Raw genomic sequence first — 21754 nt, 5'->3', positions numbered from 1 at the left:
ATGAATCATAGCCTATCCGTTCTGAATGTCAATGACATGAATACACCTGAGTATTTACCTTGGTTTATCAAGTAAATGGCATCACAGTCTTGGTAAAATAAAATGGCTTGAACCAGCCTTGTGCATGGAGTTGCTGGAATATTTCTGAGTCATTTGGGGAGTTTGAATTGGTGGAATACTGCCTGAGTAAAGATCTAAGTCCTTATTGCCATACTACTACAAAGGAACAGTGTGCTGGGTTGAACAGATGAGGAAGAGTGACCAACCTCTTTCTTCAGTTAAAAACCCAGGTATGGTCTGCCCTCTTTGGCTTTGTTATTGTTGATCCCCTTAACAGAGCAGTGAGGTGGCACAGTGGATAGAGCATTGGGGTTGGAATCAGGAAGGCTCATCTTCCAGAGTTCAAATCTGGCCTCAGACATTTAGTATCTATGTGACCCTGGGCAAATCACTTAACTCTGTTTGCCTCAGTTCTTCATCTCTAAAATGAGCTGGGGAAGTAATAAACCATTCCATTATTTTTGCCAAGAAATCCCAAAATGGAGTCAGGAAGAGTTGAACAAGACTGAAATGATGAAAAACACATGCACACACGCACACACACAGAGTTATTTTCAGAGCATGTCTGCTTAGTTATTATTTACATTTAAAAATTTATATTTTATGTTCATTTCCCAAAACATCTTCCTTCCCCTCACTCAGTCATCTCTTTTGCCTACCTACTTTTGTCCCTTTGGAACTGATGGAAGAATGCTCCAATCAGTCAATCAACAGGCATTTATTAAGTAGTTTCTAATATACCAGTCACTGAATCAAATTCTGGAGATACAAAGGTAAAAGACCTACATTCTATTTGGGGGGACAACAGATGTATATACGAAATCATAGGGATAGGTACTGGACTTATGATTTTATTGCTCTTTGGTGAGGCAACTCCTTCCAAAGCAAGTCTGTACCTTCTCTGCAATTTAAAGTCTCAGATAGTTAAGGCGCTGAAAAATTAAATTACTCATCCAGGGTCACAGAGCCAGTGTGTATCAGAATCGGGGCCTGAACACAGGTCTTCGTAGTTCTATGGCCAGATTTCTATCCACTGTACTAGAATGCCTCTCTATAAAATGACGTATGGAATATCTACAAAATACACCTCAATACAACGTGGGGTTTTTTGGGGGAGGAAAGGCATTAAAATCTAAGGGATTAGGAAAAGCTTCATGTGGAAGGAAACCAGACATCCTGGGAGGTGGAGGTGAAGATGTAGTGGAGTTCAGGTCTGGAGGAGATGAACTGTCTGCTGTGAGGAACAACAAAAAGGCTAGCATGGCTAGATCACAGACACTTCCTATGGCCCCTTTCTTTGCAACATCACATTATTTCACCAATGTGTTCTCCAAATCAGTGGTGTCAAACTCATTAACAAGGGCTACTACACAATGTATATGGATCCTTGTGGGCATACGGTGACTTAGAAAACCTTATGTTAATATTATATGTTTTATTGTGTTTTTATTTATTTTTGTTAAATATCTCCCAGTGGGGCAACTAGGTGGCATAGTGAGTAGAGCACCAGCCCTGGAGTTAGGAGGACCTGAGTTCAAATCTGGCCTCAGACACTTAACACAAAAACTAGCAGTGTGACATTGAGCAAGTCACTTAACCCCAATTGCCCTCCAAAAAGCAAAAAAAAATAAAAAATAAATAAATATATCCCAGTTATATTTTAATCTGTTTTGGGCCACACTCTGGAGTGTTGAGGGCTGTTTGACATTTCTGCTTCAAAACACCCAAACTTCCAGCCCCTTGCAGTTTTCTTCTTTGATGTTCTTTTCTTTATGGGCCTTGCTCTACTGATCTAAGCTAATTTCATGTTAATGGGTTAATGTATGGTTGTTTGGGTCAGGAGGACATTTGGATTCTACATGGGTCTTCTAGAGCCAGTAACTTGACTGCAGATAGTGACATAAAACAATGGGAATTTCTCTAACTGTGGCATTCCCCCATAGAAGAGTGTAGGTTGGTGCATGGGCCTTTTCATAGCCTTTTCACATTACAAAGGCAGTTGCATAAAGGTAGGGCTGACCATTCTGTGATGGTGATGGTGGTAATCAGTTCTCCTTAGTTTGATTCTTGGCAAATGGAAATCCTTATGGGAGCCTATTACCTCAGTTTGCTTATATCATTGTTGCAAATTTGATTCCTGAGTGTGTGAACTAGCCATAGATTGAGAAATAGCTCTGATTTGGCCATGTAGGTCCTCGTCCGTTGTAGTAGTCACTGGACGGGAGTTGGGTTTAGTTTGACTTCTTTCCTAAGCACCCTTTGCTTTACCACATTGGAACTTTCACAGAGAGTTTACATTAACCTGATCACTCGGACCAAGATATACATAGTAAGTCTGAGGAATAAAGAATAAAGAGGTCCCTTGATATAAGGGAAAGGACACAGAACCGAAGGTCAGACGTTGAAGGTTCTAGTCCCTACTTTAATAACTGGCTATATGATCTTGAGCAAGTTATTTACCCACTCTGGGGCTCAGATATCTATAAAAAACTGAGTGGTAATAGGCAATCATTAAAGCGGTCTTTGCCTCTAAATTGTTGTTATTGTTGGTTCTTCATTTTTAGAGAATATGGACAAAATCATGGGGTGATAGCTTGACTTGTGCATGAATTGGATTTATGTGAGGCAGAGTTGCACAAAGTTGTCAGCCTCACTCTTTGTTGCAGAGTCATTAAAGTTCAATGGCAACACAAAAATGAAGATGACTGATGAGGGCCTGAGATGCAGTTTGACTTCAATGAAATAGGTCTTGAGATGCACTTAGTACATTTGTAGATTTTGGCATAAAAATCCTGTATTGTATAAGTGTTGTTGACTAGGTTCTTTGGATGTTCATGAAAATGAGTGTGAAGAGAAAGCTGAGGGGTGCCTCCTTTTTTTCAGTTTTAGAGAAGGAAAATCATTTAATCCATTCATAAATCTACAATAAACAGCAGACTTAGCTACCCGACTTTAAACATGTTTGATTTCAGCTTTAGAAACCTCCATTAAAGCATGCTGGGTTTCATTTGATGTTCTCCTTAGGCAGCTTGAATTTCAAAGACCTCATTTTAAGATGCTTTGATCCAGTTTGCTTTTATATGATATCAGCTTGAAAACTCTTCCCTAACCAGTGTTTATTTTGCTTTCTGTCATTCATTATTGCCATTAGGTGCACTGTTATTTTGAAGAAATCTTGAAGAATGATTCTGTTGTCCAGAGTGAGCTCTGATGATCAGCGTTCATGGTAGAAATCAGGTTCTGAGCCTGCGTTGTACCTATTTCCAGGCTTTTGTCCTCTGCCATGCTGGGGCTAGGAGGGAAGAAGAGAGGAGAAGTGGGGGGGGGGGGGGGGTAGGGAGGAATAGAGAAGGGAGAAGGGAGGGAGGGAAAGAAAGAGAGAGAGAGAGAGAATACATGAGGTGTGTATTTTTTTCTACCATGCCAGTAATTTGGTTAAACCTGTTCCTTGAGATGGTGTATAAATAAACGTGATTGATTGATACACATGGGGAGAATGGAAATGAGAGCATTACCATAACCAGGACTACTGTAAGTAAAGCCTTATAAATATAGATGCATTATGTGCTTCCTAAAGCAATAAGCCTGATTATATTACTTCCCAGGACCCCCATTGACTAGCAGATAAAGTAACAAGCCAAGTGGCCTCAGAGGTTTGTCTCAATTTAACATCTTTATGCTAACTCAGAACAAATTCAGTAGTGCACTAGTAAGAGGTTGGGGTACAAGGGCTGGGATGATTTGGTCCAGTTGACTGTTGGTTGTCCTTAATTTAAGGCTCTCAGTGACCAGGTTACTTCCCTCTTAGAATATTTTCCTCTACCCAACCAAGAAAACACACACACATATATTCACTATATGTATCTTCCTATGAAAAATAATTTATATATATATATATATATATATATACATATAGGTGCATATACACACACACATACACAAATAGCATATATATACATATTTTAGGTGGAATAGTGCATAGAGTACCAGGTCTGGAGTCAGGGAAGATTCATCTTCCTGAATTCAATTCTAGCCTCAGACACGAAATAACTATGTGACCCTGGGCAAGTCACTTACCCCTGTTTGCCTCAGTTTTCTCATCTGTAAATGAGCTGGAGAAGGAAATGCAAATGACTCCATTATGTTTGCTAAGAAACCCCCAAAATGGCTTCTGAAGTCTGAACAAATATACATATATACAGGGTGTCCCGAAAGTCTTAGTATAATTTTAAATAATAGTGCAATTTAAATTAGATAAATCAAGCTTAAATCGCTTAAAATTTATAAGCTTTAAGAGCTTAAAACAGAACTAAGACTTTGGAATACCCTGGTATATACAAACTTGTAGCTTTAAAATTTACAAAGACCTTAACTTCCAGCAAAAATTTAAAGTATGTAGTGCAGGTTGTTTTATCTCCACTTTGCAGATGAGGAAATTGAAACTATGAGAAGTTAAACAGCCAGGTTTCAGACTCAGGTCTTGTTGCTACCCCAGATTTACCCATCAAGACTAAGTTCATATTCACTATTTCCCCTCACCTCCATCCCAGGTACTCTTCTCCCTCCTTTGAAGCTCTAATCATTTTCCTCCCTATAGATTATCATTTCCTGGAGGGCAGGGGCTAGACTCCTCTCTGTATATTTCCTCTCTATATATTTCTCTAACAGAGTTAGAGTTTGGGAAAGATTTGATCACATCTGTTCTTTCTATGCAGTCATTGTTACACTGATTTACTTTATCTTGTTTGCAGTATTCAAGAAATGCGGACAGGCAGGAGGCTTTGTCAGTCCGATTCTCACCATGATGCTGTCCTGGCAGCCTTGAATCAGCAAAGAAGTGATGGTGTTCTCTGTGATGTCACCCTCATAGCTGAAGAGCAGAAATTCCATGCCCACAAGGCTGTCCTGGCAGCTTGCAGTGATTATTTCCGAGTAAGTGGAAATGAGTTTGATTTTTTCATTGTTGTTTTTGATGAAATAATTTAGAAATGCAGAGGGATGTTCTGATGGTTTTGTTGTCATCAACCAGTTAAGGACAAGTCTAACAGGAACCTCTGTGATTATCTAAGTGGTAGATAGGCCCAGAGTCTGGGATCACTCTAAAAGCTATTTTAACTGCACTAGAATTTATCTGGAATTGTTCCAGTTTGGGACAGTCCTCATCACATCACTGAGGATGGGATGAAATCCTATTTCTCACTGGTCATTGGTATTTCACCTTATATCATGATTAAACATGGCTTTGTGTTATCATAGAAAAAAAGAAATGACACTTGGTTTTCAGGATTTTTTTTTTGGTCTAAATCTCTGGTTTCATCAATGTAGGGAACTCCCAGTAAGGAAACTCTTTAGTGCTACAGACTGGTCTTGGAACTCATAGAGCATTAGTTGGTACAGTAAGAGGTTAAAGGACTTATGTATGCTATACAGCTATGTACATATGGGCCTTCCTTCCTTTCTTCCTTCCCTGATCAATGATAGGCTCTTTATTTAGTAATTATTTTTAAGTACATACTATGTGCTAAGCACTGTGCAGAGCTCTGGAAATAAAGACAAAAACATGGTCCATACTCTCAAAAAACTCGCATTCTGATGGGAGAGACAACATGAAAATAACTCTGTATATAGAGGATATCTACTCACATAAATGGGAGATAATCTGAGAGAGAAGGCACTAATCCTTGCCAGGGGTAAAGTGTATGGGGCAGCTTGGGAAAGTGGAATTTCAGCTGTGTCTTGAAAGAAGCCAGGGAAACCATTAGATGGAATTGATGAAAGTAAGGATTCCAGATGCTGGGGAATAGCCAGTGAAAACGCTCAAAAATGGGAGATGAAATGTTGTGTGTAAGGAACACCAAGTAGACCAGTGTTGCTGGGTAATAGAGATTGGAGGAGAGTAGAGTGTAAGAAGACAGGAAAAGTATAAGGAGCCCAGGTTGTGAAAAACTTTGAATGCCAGAGAATTTCATATTTGATCCTGGAGGTAATAGGGAGCCATTGGAGTTAATTGGGTGGGGGGGGGGGTGACATGGTCATACCTGTTGTTTAGAAGATCACTTTAGGGGCCGCTAGGTGGCTCAGTGAGTAAGAGCCCCAGCCCTGGAGTCGGGAGGACCCGGGATCAGTTCCGGCCTCAGATACTTAACACCCACACAAAAAAACTGGCCGTGTAACCTTGGGCAAGTTACTTAACCCCAATTACTTTAAAAAAAAGAAGAAGAAGATCACTTTGGTAGTTGAATGGAGTACAGATTGGAGTGGGAAGAAATTTGTATCAAGGGAAACTAACCAGAAGACTTCTGCAATAGGATAGGTGTAAGATGATGACAGCTTGCACGCTCATGATGACTGTGTCAGAAGAGAGAAGGGGATGTATATGAGAAATATTGTGAAGGTACTAGGTTCACAAGATCCTTTAAATATTACTCAAATTATGATAAGCATATCATGCCATTGGCCTTCCCAGGGCTCAGTTTATCAGGCCTTGAGTTGGGGGTTGTATCTTTTAGAAATTGATTGTGTGTGAGGTGTGTGTGTTTGTGTGTGAGTGTGTGTGTGTGTGTGTTTGTAGTCCTATTTCCACTGGCATTTTCATTTATATTAGACTGAATGTTGTTTAACAGGGTTAGAGGTCTCTTTTTTACTCACCTCATACTGCAGAGGTGAGAGATGAGTATGTTGCTAATTGTGCAAACCTAGAGACCAAAACATTTGAGAATTAATTTTGCCACATTTCCTAGTTTCTTCAGATGAACCCTTCATGCTATATTTTGCAGTTATGACCGTTTCTAAAGGGTGACATACTTGGCTTTCAGTTCTTACATATGAATGTGTTATCAGAATTGAAAACTTGTCAGTGCTGCCATCAAATTCTCATTGCCACTTGTCCTTGTCCTTGACTAAATTACTTACTGATATAAATAAAATCATTATTTATTGGAATATAGTAAGGACTGGGCCAAAATGATGACTTCTAAACCCCAGGAAATTTAGTTGTAAGAGCCTGTGCTATGATTTAGACTGAAAGGTTGAGACAAGCCATTCCCCAGAAGAGTGTGAACCAAAGGAGGTGAACCAGAGAGACAAGAAGAGGAAGAGGAGTGCTTTTCAGAACGACTACTTTTTTTTTCTTTAAACTATTATGGCTTCTTGGAGCAGTTAGACCCACCTGTGCCTCAAAAGGATGCACAGCGTCCTTTTTCAGATTGCAAGGGTTTTTAACCTGCGATCTGTGAACTTGCTTGTTAAAATACACACATATACATATGCATGTGTTAATGCACACACACAATTATATTTCAATATCATTGGTTTCCTTTGCAGTCCTGTATATTTTATTTTATACATTTAAAAACATTGTTCTGATAAGGGTTCCATGGGCTTCACCAGAGTGTTCGATGGGGCAAATCAAGAATGATTTTTGAATAGTCCAGACCAGGACTTGCTTTCATTGGTGGAAACATAATATATATGAGTATAATTGAGAGGGGACTATATTTATAAATGTGTAATGACTGCTTGTCATTCCCTCATACCTATTCTGCTAGGTTTGGATGGATTGCAGTAGCATTAAATCCCTCCTTTTAGACTTTGTTTAATTCTAGTTTACTCCCTGGTCTATCAAATCACAGTAAATACCCATTTGGTACAAAGCATTGTGAAGCAAGATAGATAGATGGTCCTTGCCTTTGAGAAGTTTCCAATATATAGTCTATGTGGTGTGTGTGTGTATGTGTATGCGTGTGTCTGTGTGTATTTGTGTAGAATCACCAATTCCCCCTTCCCTTCATGGGGGAGAGTATGTTCTACCATTTGCAGTTTGGGGCATCATAATACCACCTTCTACAGCTTAGATGTCAGTTACTTAGCTTTTTGCTGTTTCTCTTATGCTAGGTTAGCACTGCAGCTAACTAGGTACCACGATGTTTAAGTCACACCCTTTTCTTTACCTGCCCTTGAGGTTTGCTCTGGGTTCATCGCACTAGGTGTGCCTCTCTCCTTAACCAAGGAGCTAGGCTCTTTATATTTTGAATCTACCCCTTCCTCAGGAACAGTTTTTCTTTGGGTATCTTAAAGGGCTTCCTTATCAGGGAGTGGAGGTGAGAGGGGAAGGGAGGAGAGTACAAATGTGATGCAAGTATTAAACAAGCAGTTTTATTCTGACACACGTAAAAGGGAATGTTAAGCAGTAAAAATTTATAGAATGGATATGATCTGTTAAGAGGGTAATATTCAATCTTCTTTGGGACATTGCAAACAACTGCTTATTAACTATTATATATTTTATCAAGTATAGCCCAATCAATGCTAAATGGCCTTTCATTTCATATACATATATATTTATACACGCACACATATATGTACATATATGTATTCATTGTGAAAATACGCATATGTATGTGTGTATGTGCATATGTGTGTATACATAGATTGTATGGATATATAGATATCGTACAGACACACACACACACACACATATATATATATATATTTCTTCTTAAAGCATCATTTTGCCTTATTCCATAAATTGGGGGTAATATTTGTTTCTAAATGAAAGGAAATAATAATTCACATTTGTATAATACTTAAAGGATACAAAACTGTTTACACACAGTATCTCATTCAAAGCTTACAACAACCTCATGAGGTAAACAGTTGAAAATACTTTATTCCCATTCACAAATGAGAAATTGAGATCCAGTAAAGTCTTAGGTCAAAGAGCTCTGAAGTGGTAGAGCTCAGAATTAAACCTCGTTCTTTCAACTTCAAGTTTAGTGCCTTTCCCACAATACCAGAGAGAGCAAGAACATTGCCAATAACAAGAAATGTAAATGGGATTCCTTGGCTTGTAGTGTTTCTCCATTGCTTTTGTGGAGTAGGTAGGAACAACAGATAATTGTTTCCCAGAAATTACTGTGTGCACATTTGTCCAGAGTTTCATAACAAAGCCATGGCAGAGCTTAAAACTCAATCAGCTCCCAAGTGACCCCTTTGTCCATACAATAACCCTCTCATGTCTTTTAAAAGGATAATTTGAAAGGTTTATCTTCGTGAAAATTATTTCAATTTGATGGAAAGTATGCAGTCATTTACTAAATATCATTTTGGAAACGTGCTCACTTCCAACATCTTCCTTTTCCCTATAAAGCCCCAAGAGCACAGTAAAAGAATGATTACTTTTGTTTGTGTAAGTATAGACGTATCTCTTTTCATTTTACATGGCATAATAGCATGCTATTCCTTGGTTAATTTCTTGGTATATGAATTTCACTGTTAAAAAGCATGACATTCATTACTTTCCATCAGAACTGTCCATATGGTCTAGCCTATGTTTATGACTTTGCCTGTGGCTTTCAGAGTCTAATGTTGAGTCCTCAGTCCTGTGATTCTTTGTCTAAAAGAGTGTAGTGTGTTCATGGGGATCTTTCACCAATGCAGTGATTGCGTGTTAATGCTGGATTCCCACCTTTCAGTGGAGGCTATAGTCTATAAGAAAGAGAGAGGAAGCACATCTTAGTTTACCAAATTAACATCTACTTTGGGAAAAGTACAAAGATATCATCCCCGAATGGACCATGTTTGACCATTATATTCAGTTAATGTGCTCACTTTTGCCCCAAATTAAACTATTTTTGAAGTGTCATGTTCAAAAAATTTTATTTTATTCTGTCACCTGTCAGTTATTTGAAGCCTAGTATCTATTAGGAATCAAACATCATAGATGAGAATGAGGATATTTTAATCAGCCTTCAAGGTAACATGAAGGCCTTTGGAAAAGTTTGGAAATTTTGGAAAGACTGAGGGAAGATGAATATGTCAGTATACCTTCAAAATATTTGTATAATTTATTCTGTGAATTTTCTTTACATTTAAGATAGTAGATGAAATATTTATATAGAATGTAGTTGTCTTTGGGGCACTTTGGTGAAATTTTAATGATGAACGTTTCTAGTCAGTGGCAATATAAGAGAGGCACAAATATAATTTGAGTAGAACATTTTTATTCCCCTCTTTTTTTCCCTCTGATGATAAATCTATTTGGTTTTATACTTCCATGGAATAATTTACTCGCAATGAGATTTTCTTATTAAGCATTCTTATCAACATTTGAGTCTAGATTCCTCTCATTTAAAAAAAAAATCAGTAGAGAAGCTATTACAATTTCAAGAACAAATATACCCTGGTAATAATTTTCCTGATGCTTAACAGTGACAAAAATAAGTGAATCACATAGTTACTAGGAGAGTGCAGATAGCTCAGTGATTGTGTATGTCACTAAATAATTATAGCAGCTGCCATCATTGCTGTTTTGTTAAGTTGTCAACTCAGACTCACCTGTATGTTTCCTAGTGACCCTGGAATCATTTTATATCACCACTGTAGTTAAGTGAAATAACAATAAAAACATCTTCCAGTTTAATCAGCTAAAAATATACACCAAAAATATTACACATTTTATGTAGAAAATTCAAAGTTTTTTTTTTCAATTTCCTTTCAGTAAAGGTAATAGTGATTTTGTTCCTTTGTGGCGTTGACATTTTGACCATGGAATAATCAGGAATGATTTGGTCATGTAAACCACTTACTTGAGAACCTAAATAGTCCTTTATTTGGTCAGTGTTGAAATAACCTTAGGTTCAGAATTGCTGAATATGTTAAAAAAATTGCAGAAATTGATGGAATTTTTGAGAGAAGGATGAAAATATCTAATAAATAATGTAGCTTCCTTCCCAAAAAAATGTCATTCATGCATTCATTTGTTCAGCAAATATTTGAATACCTTCTGTGTGTAGAAACGCTGTTAGGTTCTGTCAAGGCCACTGACATGGATAAGAAAAAGCCCCTACTCCAAAGAACATTAGAATCTAATAAGGAAGATAACATACAGACAAAAATACCTATGATACAAAGCAGAATGCAGTAAGGTCTGTGATAGGCAGGCTGTGCTTAATTGAAGTCATGATGACTCAAACTTTCTCCTGTGCTTAGTACTCTTCTTATTAGTAAATGAGACATTTAAGAAAGTACTTCTAGGTTGCTTAGGTATGAGTAATACACATGGTGTTGGTGTTCATACATTAAAATGTTATTCACCATTGGCAATGTCTTTGCATCTAAGTTTTTTTGTTTGTTTTTAGTAATGGGAATAGATTTTGTTCTCTCTTGCTAATCCTAGGTATTGACAGCTACTCTTCATGGTAAGTGACATGGTTTAGAGCCATAGGATAGAGCAAAAATGATTCACAGGGGAATAAAATATAGAATAATTAACTAATTACAGACTTTCTTTAAAACAGCCCCATGAGTTGGGGAATACATTTATTTTTGTGCCTATTTTACAAGAAAAGAAAACTAAGAGCAGTATAACTTGTCTACAGCTAGCAAGTGTAGGAGTCAATTCAAAGCTATGTCTAAACCATAGGTACTTTTGCAAAGAAATATGGGGTGACCTCTTCTATTAGGGATATTCAAAAAATAAGGCTAGACATGAAGGATTAAATAACACTAAGACTTAAATATCCATCCAAGAGCTGTCAAAATAGTGCATGATTAATTGCTCAATAACTGCATAGTTTGACATTCATTTATCCATGAAAGTCAGAATTAATTTTCCTGAAAATTAGGTTTATTTGGTATATTGTTGATGAAGCCCTTCTGTTCCTTAGTGATCACCATTTTGCTTCCTAAAAGTTTCATAAATTATCCCTTTATGAGGACAGAGTAAAGATGGTAGAGTAAGAGGAAGCATTAGAGTCTACCTCTCTCTCCACACCTTCTTAACAAATCTAGAGACTGAATTCTGATCAAGAAAGCCAAAAAGAACTTGTGGTAAGTCATTTTTCTATCCTACAGTGGCTTATGCAAAGATGGATAAAGAGGTCTTTGGACACTGAGGAGGAAATCTGTCTAGGAGGGAGTGAGTGTGTGTGTGTGCAGAAGGGAGCATTCTATCACCTAGGAACTCAAGAGTGGGGCAGGACAAGGCACTAGAAAGAAGTCCAGGGGAATCCCTGAGCAGGTACTTGGTGCAGGAATGGGTGCAATCTGGAAGCTCTGTTTCCCCTAGTATTAGGTCATGGATCTGGAGTGAAAAACAAGGAATGCAAGTTGGGCCCTTGGTGTATAATGAGCATGAAACAAGAACTGGAAGCAAATGTAGCTGTCACTCTTACCCTAGGGGCAGAGTAAAGCATTCCACACCAAAGAGGAGGTGGCAGTTTAGTAGTCTGGAACTAAACTAGAGAGCCTTTCAGTGAGTCAGTAGAGCCTGAGTCAAGCAGCAGTCTGCTGAAATTCCCAGCCATAGACCCAAGCCTGGATAAAGAACTTGCAGAACTCATAACAGGTAAGCAATGAACAGATTACTCCCTGGAATACACTACTTAGGGAGCACTGAAACCTTGCAGATCCCTGGCTGAGGCTGTGAAAGCACCAGAAGGACGTAAGACAGAAGTTCAGGCTTCTGAGCCTCTCCCTTCACCCCCTGCTGGCTCGCTGAAATATGCAGAGTTTATCACTAACATAAAATTCAAAGCCAAGAAGTAGGCTAGAAGAATGAGTAAACAAACAAACAAAAAACCTGGTCAAAGAGAACTATTAGGGTGACAGGGAAGTTCAAGACATAGACACAGAAGACGATTTTTTAAAAAATCTACAAACAAAAGCCTCAAAGATAATGCAGTTTGGACAAGAATCTAACAAGAATTCCCAAAAGAGTTAAAACAAGCATTAAAGAAGGAGCTAAAAGTGATTGTAAAAGCTAAATGAGAGCAGTAGATGAAAGAATGGGAAAAGAGGTAATAGCTAGGGAAGAAAGATATGAAAAGACCACTAACTGCTTAGAAAATTTGGATGTACAAAAAGTTACTGAAGGTATTAATGCCTTGAAAATTGGAATTGGTTAAACATGGGAGCTGACTCCATGAGACTTAAGAAATAAAATCAAAAGACTGAAAAAAAGAGAAAATGTTAAATATCTCATAGGGAGAAAAAAGCTGACCTGGGAAACAGATTGAGGAGAGAGAATTTAAGAATCATGGAACAACCTGAAAGCCATGGACAATAGTAAAAAAGATCCTAAACATCATATGTGAAAAAAATTCACTAAAAAAAAACTGAACAGGTATCTTAGAATGGAAAGGCAAAACAGAAACTGAAAGAATTCACCGAATTCTAAAAGAAACTCAAAAACTAAAACTGCCAGGAATGTTATAGGCAAAATCCAGAGCACCCAAGTAAAAGAAAAAATACTGCAAGCATCCAGGAAGAAAGATATAATTCAAGTACAAAGAAGCCACTGTCAGGATCACAGACAATTTAGCAGCCACTACTTCAGGGGAATAGAATACTTGGAATATGATATTCTGAGAAGGTAAAGAATCTAGGCTTACAACCAAGAATAACCTCAGCAAAACTGAATATGATGCAATGGGGAAAATGGATCGTTAATTAAATAAAGGACTTTCAAGCATTCTTGCATAAAATACTAGAGCTGAATAGAAAATCTGACATAAAAGGAGTCAAGAGAAACATAAAAGGTAAATATGAGTTAGAAATCATAAGGGACTAAATAAGACTAAACTGTTTAGGTTTTTATATGGGGAGATATTACATGTAGCTCCTAAAAATTTTATCATCACTGGGGGTCACTGGTAGAGTCAGATTAGACAGAAGGCCTGGCTATGATTCTGTTGTGTTTGGATGATTTAAAAAGAAAGGAATGGGGAGGGAAGAAGAATGCATTGGGAAAATAGGGAAGAGAGAGGAAGAACTGCGGGAAAGTATCTTATGTAAATGGGGTATAAAAAGGAGTTTATTCAACAAGGAGGAGGCAGTAGGTGGAGCAGATGACACTTGAACCTCAGCCTTATCCATCCTAGTAAAAGGAGGGAAAAATAAATATACACATAGTTGGGTACAGAAATATAACTTATATAGCAGGCAAATAAATAGCAAGGAAAATGAATAAAAGGGAAAAGAAAAAAAAATAGGGAGAGTGGGTTAAGGGAGGCATGATTCAGAAACATAACAGACTCTAAATAAGGAAACAAGGAAAAAGAAAAGGATAAGAAATCTAAGATAATAGGATAGAGGTAACTACAGTTAGCATTCATAATTATAAATGTGAGGGAGGGGACAGCTAGGTGGTTCAGTGAATAGAGCACTGGCCCTGGAGTCAGGAGGACCTGAGTTCAAATCCTAAGACAATAAACACAAAACTAGCCACGTGACCTTGGGCAAGTCACTTAACCCCATTTGCCCTACCTTCTCCCCTCCAAAAAGAAAAATCTAAAAAACAAAAAAAAAAGAAGAAGAAGAAAGGCTTTAGGGGCGGCTATGTGGTGCAGTGGATAGAGCACTGGCCCTGGAGTCAGGAGGACCTGAGTTTAAATCTGCCCTCAGACACTTAACACAAAAACTAGCTGTGTTACCTTAGGCAAGTCACTTAGCCCCAATTGTCCTCCAAAAAAAGCAAAAAAATAAATGTGAAGGAGATGAACTCACCCACAAAATATAAGAGGAAAGCAGACTGGATTAGGATTCAGAATCCAATAATATGTTGTTTGCAAGAAATGTACAAAACAGAAAGATACACAGTTTAAAGAAAGGACTAGAGCAAAATCTATTATGGTTCAGCTGAATAAAAAAAAAACATGCAGCAGTAGCAGTCATGGGCTCAAGACAAAGCAAAAGCAAAAACAGACCTAATTAAAAGATACAGTCAGGGAAAGCACATTTTGCAAAAAGGTCAGCACTAAAGATATATACAACAAATGGCATTGGATCTAAATTCTTAAAGTAAAAACTAATTGAATTACAAGAAGAAATAGTTAAACTGTAATAAGTGGAGAGCCTCAGTTTGCCCCTCTTGGACTTGGATGAGTAAAAAAAACAAACCAAAACAAACAAACCAAGAGAGGAGTTAAGGACTTGAGTAGAATTTCAGCAAAAATAAATACATTAGACATCTGGAGAGTATTGAATGGGAAGAAAACAGAGTATACCTATTTCTTAGCTATTCATGGCTCCTTCATAAAAATTACCTATGATTAGGGCATCAGAATTTCATAGTTAAATGAAAAAATCAGAAATACTGACTATTTTGTTGATCATAATACAATAAAATTACATTCAACAAAAGACTGGAGCAAAGATTAAAAAGTAATTGGAAACAAAATCAGGAACAAATTGGAAAACCAGTAATTTCATTAAATAAAATAACAACAGTGAAACTTGTCAGTATTTGTGGGATGCAGCCAAGACAATAGTTAGAGAAAGTTTGTGTCTCTAAACTCTTTAATAAATTACAGAGAAAAAACAGATCAATGAAATGGACATTTAAATTTAAAAAGGAAACTAGAAAACCACCAAATTAAAAACCCTCAATTACATATTTCTTTAATTTGGCTCATTCATTTTAACCTGCACTCAAGTTGGCAGGTTAGGAATTTCTACAAGGGGTGACCATCTTTGCTAAAACTTAATTTCAGAGTTTTAGATGGCAGAGTTATACTGCTGCTACTCATGACTGTAGCTCCTGAGCCTCCACCCATTATTCTTCCTATTTAATCAACTAATGGCACCATTAACTCTCAGAAACATTAGATTGTTAGCTCCTTGAAGCAGCTTTTGCCTCTTTTTGTCTCCACTGTTTAGCATGATGCCTGTCACATAAAAGGGGCTTATTAAATATTTATTGACTGACTGAAACTTTTACTAAAAAGAAGCAAAAGCAAGACAAAAAAAATTTAATTCTACTCATAAACCAGGATCACACTGTCTTCCTTATGCACAGTATTGGGGGTGAAGACAAACTTCCAGAACCAAAGCAGGCAGGCGCATGAATAGGAAATATTGGCTATTTTCTCTGAGGAAGACCAATGGAAGAAGAAGAGATGGGATGTGATTTATACTGATGATTGACATGAATAAAATAACACATTCATAGAAGAATGAATAAATATTAACTTGTAGATCAGTTCAAGTGGTGATGAAATACTACTAGCATGAAATAGCATCAAAGCAGTATGTGATTAAATGGTATATGAAAAGATTTTGTCCCCATTTTTGTTTGTGTGTTAGTGAAAGGAAAATGAAAAAGACTGCCTTAATAAAAGAAATATCTGACAATTTCTTATCTTGCATTGTCTTAACATTAAAAAAAGAATGATTTTTGTGGAATCAGAATTAGTTGAAAATATTAAGACATCTCACATATGAAGAGAAATGACTTTTTTCCAGATGATGAAGGTTTTATTTTCCTCCCCATTGTTTATCAATTGCCAATCATTTATTAAGTGTTTGCTGCATGTTAGGCATGGTGCTAGGTGCTGGAGATACAAAAACAAAATGATATAGTCTCTTCCCTCGAGGAACTTACATCCTTTTAGGGAATCTTTTGCTATTAATGTTACTTCTGTTAAGAAGCACAGATTGAATACTTTAGGTATTTTCAAGTTCACAGTAGCGAAGTTACTGCAAGCCATGACAAATTTCTGCAGTCAGCAAAAATTTAGTATTCATCCTGGCAAATGGGCTGGTTAGGATGGCTGAGCATGTGCTGCTGTGAATGTGTGGAAATATTCAGAAGCTCTTGATTTCTAGATGACAGTTATTGAAAACTACAACAGCTTACGTTTGAATTCTACACAAGAGATTGATAATGAAACACTTGAAGTGTGCAGGTGGTAGAATGCGTAGAGGCTGCCCTAAGATTTCTGTTTGGTATCCATACCAAAGGTTTCATTTCTAGAATTATTCATCTGTTTCACTGGTAGAGAGACTGGGCCTGTGTAGGGTCTCTTAGAAAGAGAAAAGACAATGAAAGTATTTGCCACTCAACTAGGTAGAATAGACAGGAAGTACTTGAATAAAGGGACTTTGACTGGGGCTTCATTTGTTGTTTTAGTGTCTCTGCAAAGGAGTGAAGGAGCACAAAACCCTAGGGATATAGGCACATAGTATACTAGAGGCCTATGGGGAATCTTTGACAGGGAGAATTGATGGTAATATATACTAATATTACCCAGGAAATGGGGAGGGGAACCCCATACTTTTGTCCCTTTGGCACTGAGCTATTCCTTTTTGACTTCTGTTCTTTCATTACTATTAATGTCCTCTCCCTCATAGGTTCATAGAATTAGCACTAGAAAAGACCTTGGAGGCCACTGAGTCAAACCCTTTCATTTCATAGATAAGGAGACAGGCTGAGAGGTTAAATGACCCAGAGTCAAATAGCTATTAAGTATCTGAAGAAGTACGGTATTTGAACTTAGATATTCCTGTCTTCAAATACAGCACTCTATCTCTGTGCCACCTTGTTTCTCCCATTCCTTTTTCAGTTACTATCTGAGCTGTTACTCTCTGTGTAAAAGCTGTCTTCTTGTTTTTGTTAATGGTAGTATTGTCAGTGATTTACACATCAGCAGACTGTTCTACCAGTGCTTCACATACTGTATGACCGAGATATCCAGGCCTTCAGAGCCCATATAATTCAGCTCATACTTATGTAAATCTGTGGAAAGCATGCTGGACCTAGATGCAAAGGACATTCCTGGCCTCAATGGCTGGGGTACAAGGAGGGGAGAGAGAATTTGGAATTGAAAAAAAATTGAATTTTAAAAAAGAATAAAAGGAACCTGGACTCCAGACTCTACCATCTACTACTTATTTGACTTTGGGTAAATCACTTCACCTTGTGTGGTATACTGGCAAATATTTAACAACCAGCTCTCAAAAAAAGTATGACATACTTTTAAGTTTAATATACCTTATTAATATTTCCTCCATCACTTTCTTAAGTCCAAACAAGCAACAAAATAATATATCAAGACCTGATTTGTAGCAATTGCCAGTTCCCAAGGTGTAAATGCACACATTGAAAACTTAACAGTCAAGTCTAATAAGCAGGTATGTCCTGCTTCCAGCACATCCTTGTCTGGGCATCTGTAACTTCATCCATAAAATGAAGAGGTTGGACTAAATGAACTCACAGGCCTCTTTGAACTCTAAAATCCATGCTCTTATGATCCTTCTTTCACGTGCCCAACAAGTAGTCATTTAACTTTTGCTTGAAGATCTTCTATGAAGGGAAACAGACTACTTACTCATGTAGTACATATGCTTTTGAATAGCTGTAATTATTAGGAAGATGTCCCCCCCTTCTAACAAGCCTAAATTGGCCCCCTCTTCAAGATCCACTCACTGTTCCTAGTTACATCTTGTGGGATCAAGCAGAACAGATTTAATATGCATATAGGTCACTGCTCAGAAGGCCTGGTGAGTCAGGTGAACCAATTGAAGTATATGAGGTAGGAGGATCAATCAGAAACACTGATCCATAGAGTATCATGTATGGTTGAGTAAGCAGGGAGGATCAGGGATCTAGCTTTACGTTTGGAGATTAGAGAAGTGAGTGGACAGAAGGTCTAGAGATACCTAGTAGGCAGTAAGTCAGGATGAATCAAAGGAAACGCCCTGAGGATGAAGAAGGGCAGCAGTGTATTCTCACTTAAGAACATAGGCAGTCAGAGATAACTAAAGACAGATACCTAATTAATTTCAGTTAAGTGGGCTGAATTGATCTGTGTAGGTACTTTGAGTTACAGAAGTCTGGTCTACGCAAACACTAATCTCAATTTAGATGATTAGACTTGTTGATTTTTCCTTCAAAGTATCTCTTATAACTTGCCTTTTCACTTAAAATTATAACTAAAACATGTTTTGCGAGCTAAGATGTTAGATGTCCTGCTAGGACAAAAAAATAGCATGCTCTGAGAATACTTATCAGTGTAAGTGATGATAAGTTATTGAAGTAAATTGTTTTTAATTTTGCTACTGATTACCATTTGTCAAAATGTTCAAAGAAATTTAGAATTATGGGGCAACTAGGTGGTGCAGTGAATAGAGCACCAACCCTGGAGTTAGGAGGAACTGAGTTCGAATGTGGCCTCAGAAACGTAACACTTAACTAGCCGTGTGACCTTGGGCAAGTCACTTAACCCCAATTGCCCTACCTTTCCCCTCCAAAAAAAAGCCAAAAAAAAAAAGAAACTTAGAATTATCCATTTGGAAGCAATAGGACAAATTAGTGTTTTATAGATTGCTGTTATAGAAATTAATATGTATAAATCAAGTTGCAGCACATACCCAACCAAAAATAATTTAGAAAATTCAGGAATCTTTCATTTGGAAAAAAAAAAGATTAATATTAGTGAAAAAAAGAGGTTTTAAGCAGTAAGCAGTAATTCTTTCTTGTAAATATTTGGTGGATATATCCCTCAAAAAACGGGGAAAAAAGAGAATAGAAAGGAAGTGATTTGATTATATGTCAGTGGCTAAAAAGACAGGTTGTTCAAGACGTGGGCTGAAACCTTTTATTCCTTGGATCACAACTTGTCATCAGGCATGGCAAGTACCAATATGTGATTGACCTGTTGTTGACTTTAGTTATGAAATAGCAACTTAATTTGAAAGTCCATAGCAACACACCTTTTCTCCTTGAATCTTTTTTTTTTTTTTTTTTTTATAGCAATAGGGGTTAAGTAACTTGCTCAAGGTTACACGGCCAGTTATTTCTGGGTGTCGTGCTGAGTATCTGAGCCCGGATTTGATCCAGGTCATCCCGGCACTGGAGCCAGTGCTCTTACTCACTGAGCCACCTGGCCACCCCTGAGCAATTGGGGTTAAGTAACTTGCTCAAGGTTACACGGCCAGGTGTTTCTGGGTGGGTGCTAAGTGTCTGAGCCCGGAATTCGATCTCCAGGTCTTCTCAACACTTACTCACTGTGCTACCTGGCCGCCCCTCTCCTTGAATCTTAAAGTTCCCGGTCCTAACTATAACCACTGCACTCCGCATCTTCCCTGGTTTCTACCTATGTGAAAGTCCATAACATTTTCAGGGAGGGTCAACAACTTTTGCTCCAAAGCACATATCCTTCATGATGCTTCTTGACATGGTTTGAAATCCCATCTTCTTTAAGGAACTTCTCTTTACTAGTAAAGGACTGACCAATTTTCTTAGGGAAGGAATTATTTCATTTTTGTTGTTGTATCTCTGACACCTAGCACAGCAACTGATTTCCATTAGTTGCTTTAAAAATGCTTGTGAAATTGAATTGAATGCTATTCACCACTAAAGGCTCACCCAGAATTTCATGGAATGGCTTCAAGTTTTTAAGAGATTTGTATATCCAGTATTGATTAGAACTCTTAGAAGACATATAGCCTATGTTCTAAGGACACTCAGAGAGTGACCCATATTAAATACTGATATAAGAGATTTACTTATGCCTCTTACGGATAGGGACTATGTCTTCTATGCTTCTAGAATAAATTAATGAATAGATTTTTTCCTTTGGGAAAGTGATGAAAGCTTATTCTCATAAAACGTAGAGTTTCTCTCCTTTTGGGATTCATAAGAGAAAACCATAGCTCAAGCTGGTAGTTAGTTTGGCTTCTAATTTCTTGTCTTAAGAAGAATTCATTTAGGGACGGCCAGGTGGCTCAGCGAGTAAGAGCACCGGCTCCAGTCTCTGGATGACCTGGGGATCAAATCCGGGCTCAGATACTTAGCACCACACCCAGAAATAACCGGCGTATAACCTTGAGCAAGTTACTTAACCCTGATTGATTTAAAAAAAAAAAAAGAAGAAGAAGAAAAATTCATTGAGGCAGCTATGTGGCGCAGTGAATAGAACACCAGCCCTGGAGTCAGGAGGACCTGAGTTCAAATTCGGCCTCAGATACTTAGCACAAAAATAGCTGTGTAACCTTGGGCAAGTCACTTAACCCCAATTGACCTACCTTCCCCCCTCCAAAAAAAAAAATTAAAACTTAAAAAAAAAAAAGAAAAATTCATGGAAAACTTTTTCCAAATATTTCAGGCAGAGATCTTCATCCTTAGTTCACCTCTATGAAAAGTTTGCAAGAGATACAAATAAACACATCTTACTCTTAGTGATCTCATTAGAGCTAAAAGCATCTCTTCTTTGATCCTTTCATTCACTGCCACCAGCCTTCATAGATTTATCCAAACTAACAAATTCAGCATTTCCATCTACTGGCAAAAGGTGTTTCCCTTTGAAGAAAGAATGCATATTTGGGAAGAATTGCGGCATAGTGCTACATTGTGACACTCAATAGTGAGAATAGATATTTATAATTATTATCCTATTCAAGATAACCCTGAATGCCCTCAGACTACTTCAATTAAAAAAAATCAGTTTCATCAATTTGAATACTTCCTTCCCCAAGACAGTCTGTGTCTCCTTCATTCCTCTGCAGATAGTTTCATGAGTTTCTCCAAGAAACTGCCTTCTAATTTCTTATATCCTTCTCAGCTTAATTTGCAAATTTAATAAGCATGCTGACTATGTTTTCATTCAAGTCATTGATAAAGTTTTATGATGAAGCCCTCCTCCTCCTTCCCCATGGTGCCCTCCAGTGGTTTTTCATTACTGAACCAAAATTAATGTCTGTAATGGTTGAAGACAAAGCCCAAGTCATGTTACAGACATTATTATAGGAGCACTGTTTCATATAACTGTTATCCATGATTTATAAGCAAAAATCTCTTGACAACATGGTGGGAAGAAGACAAGAAATGCATACCCCACCTTATCTATAGATTAGCATAGTATAAATATTAATATCAACTCACATTCTTTAGCACATTAGTCTTTACCAGCATTTT

At 37.5% G+C, this 21754-nt stretch overlaps 1 protein-coding gene across 6 annotated transcripts in view; it reads left to right on the top strand.

Annotated features, from left to right (window-relative positions):
- The window catches only part of KLHL32 (kelch like family member 32), a 333784-nt gene that overhangs the window by 123344 nt on the left and 188686 nt on the right, over window positions 1-21754 (top strand). For 5 of the 6 annotated variants that reach the window (XR_011166280.1, XM_069077193.1, XM_069077191.1 and 2 more), the window contains one exon: window positions 4812-4992. The exons of the other annotated variant lie outside the window; for it this stretch is intronic. Coding sequence is in view for 4 of the 5 variants with exons in the window: in XM_069077191.1 (XP_068933292.1) it covers window positions 4812-4992 (181 nt within the window). In the remaining variant the exon portion in view is untranslated. The remainder of the gene's footprint in view (window positions 1-4811; window positions 4993-21754) is intronic. 6 annotated transcript variants of the gene reach the window in all.

Source organism: Petaurus breviceps, unplaced genomic scaffold (genome assembly GCF_028583685.1).
Source record: "Petaurus breviceps papuanus isolate PSGF00001 unplaced genomic scaffold, PetGlider_PUasm1.0 90977, whole genome shotgun sequence".
In the NCBI taxonomy this organism is placed as follows: domain Eukaryota; kingdom Metazoa; phylum Chordata; class Mammalia; order Diprotodontia; family Petauridae; genus Petaurus; species Petaurus breviceps.
Note: the sequence above shows the minus strand (reverse complement) of the source record. Positions and strands in the feature narration are given on the sequence as shown.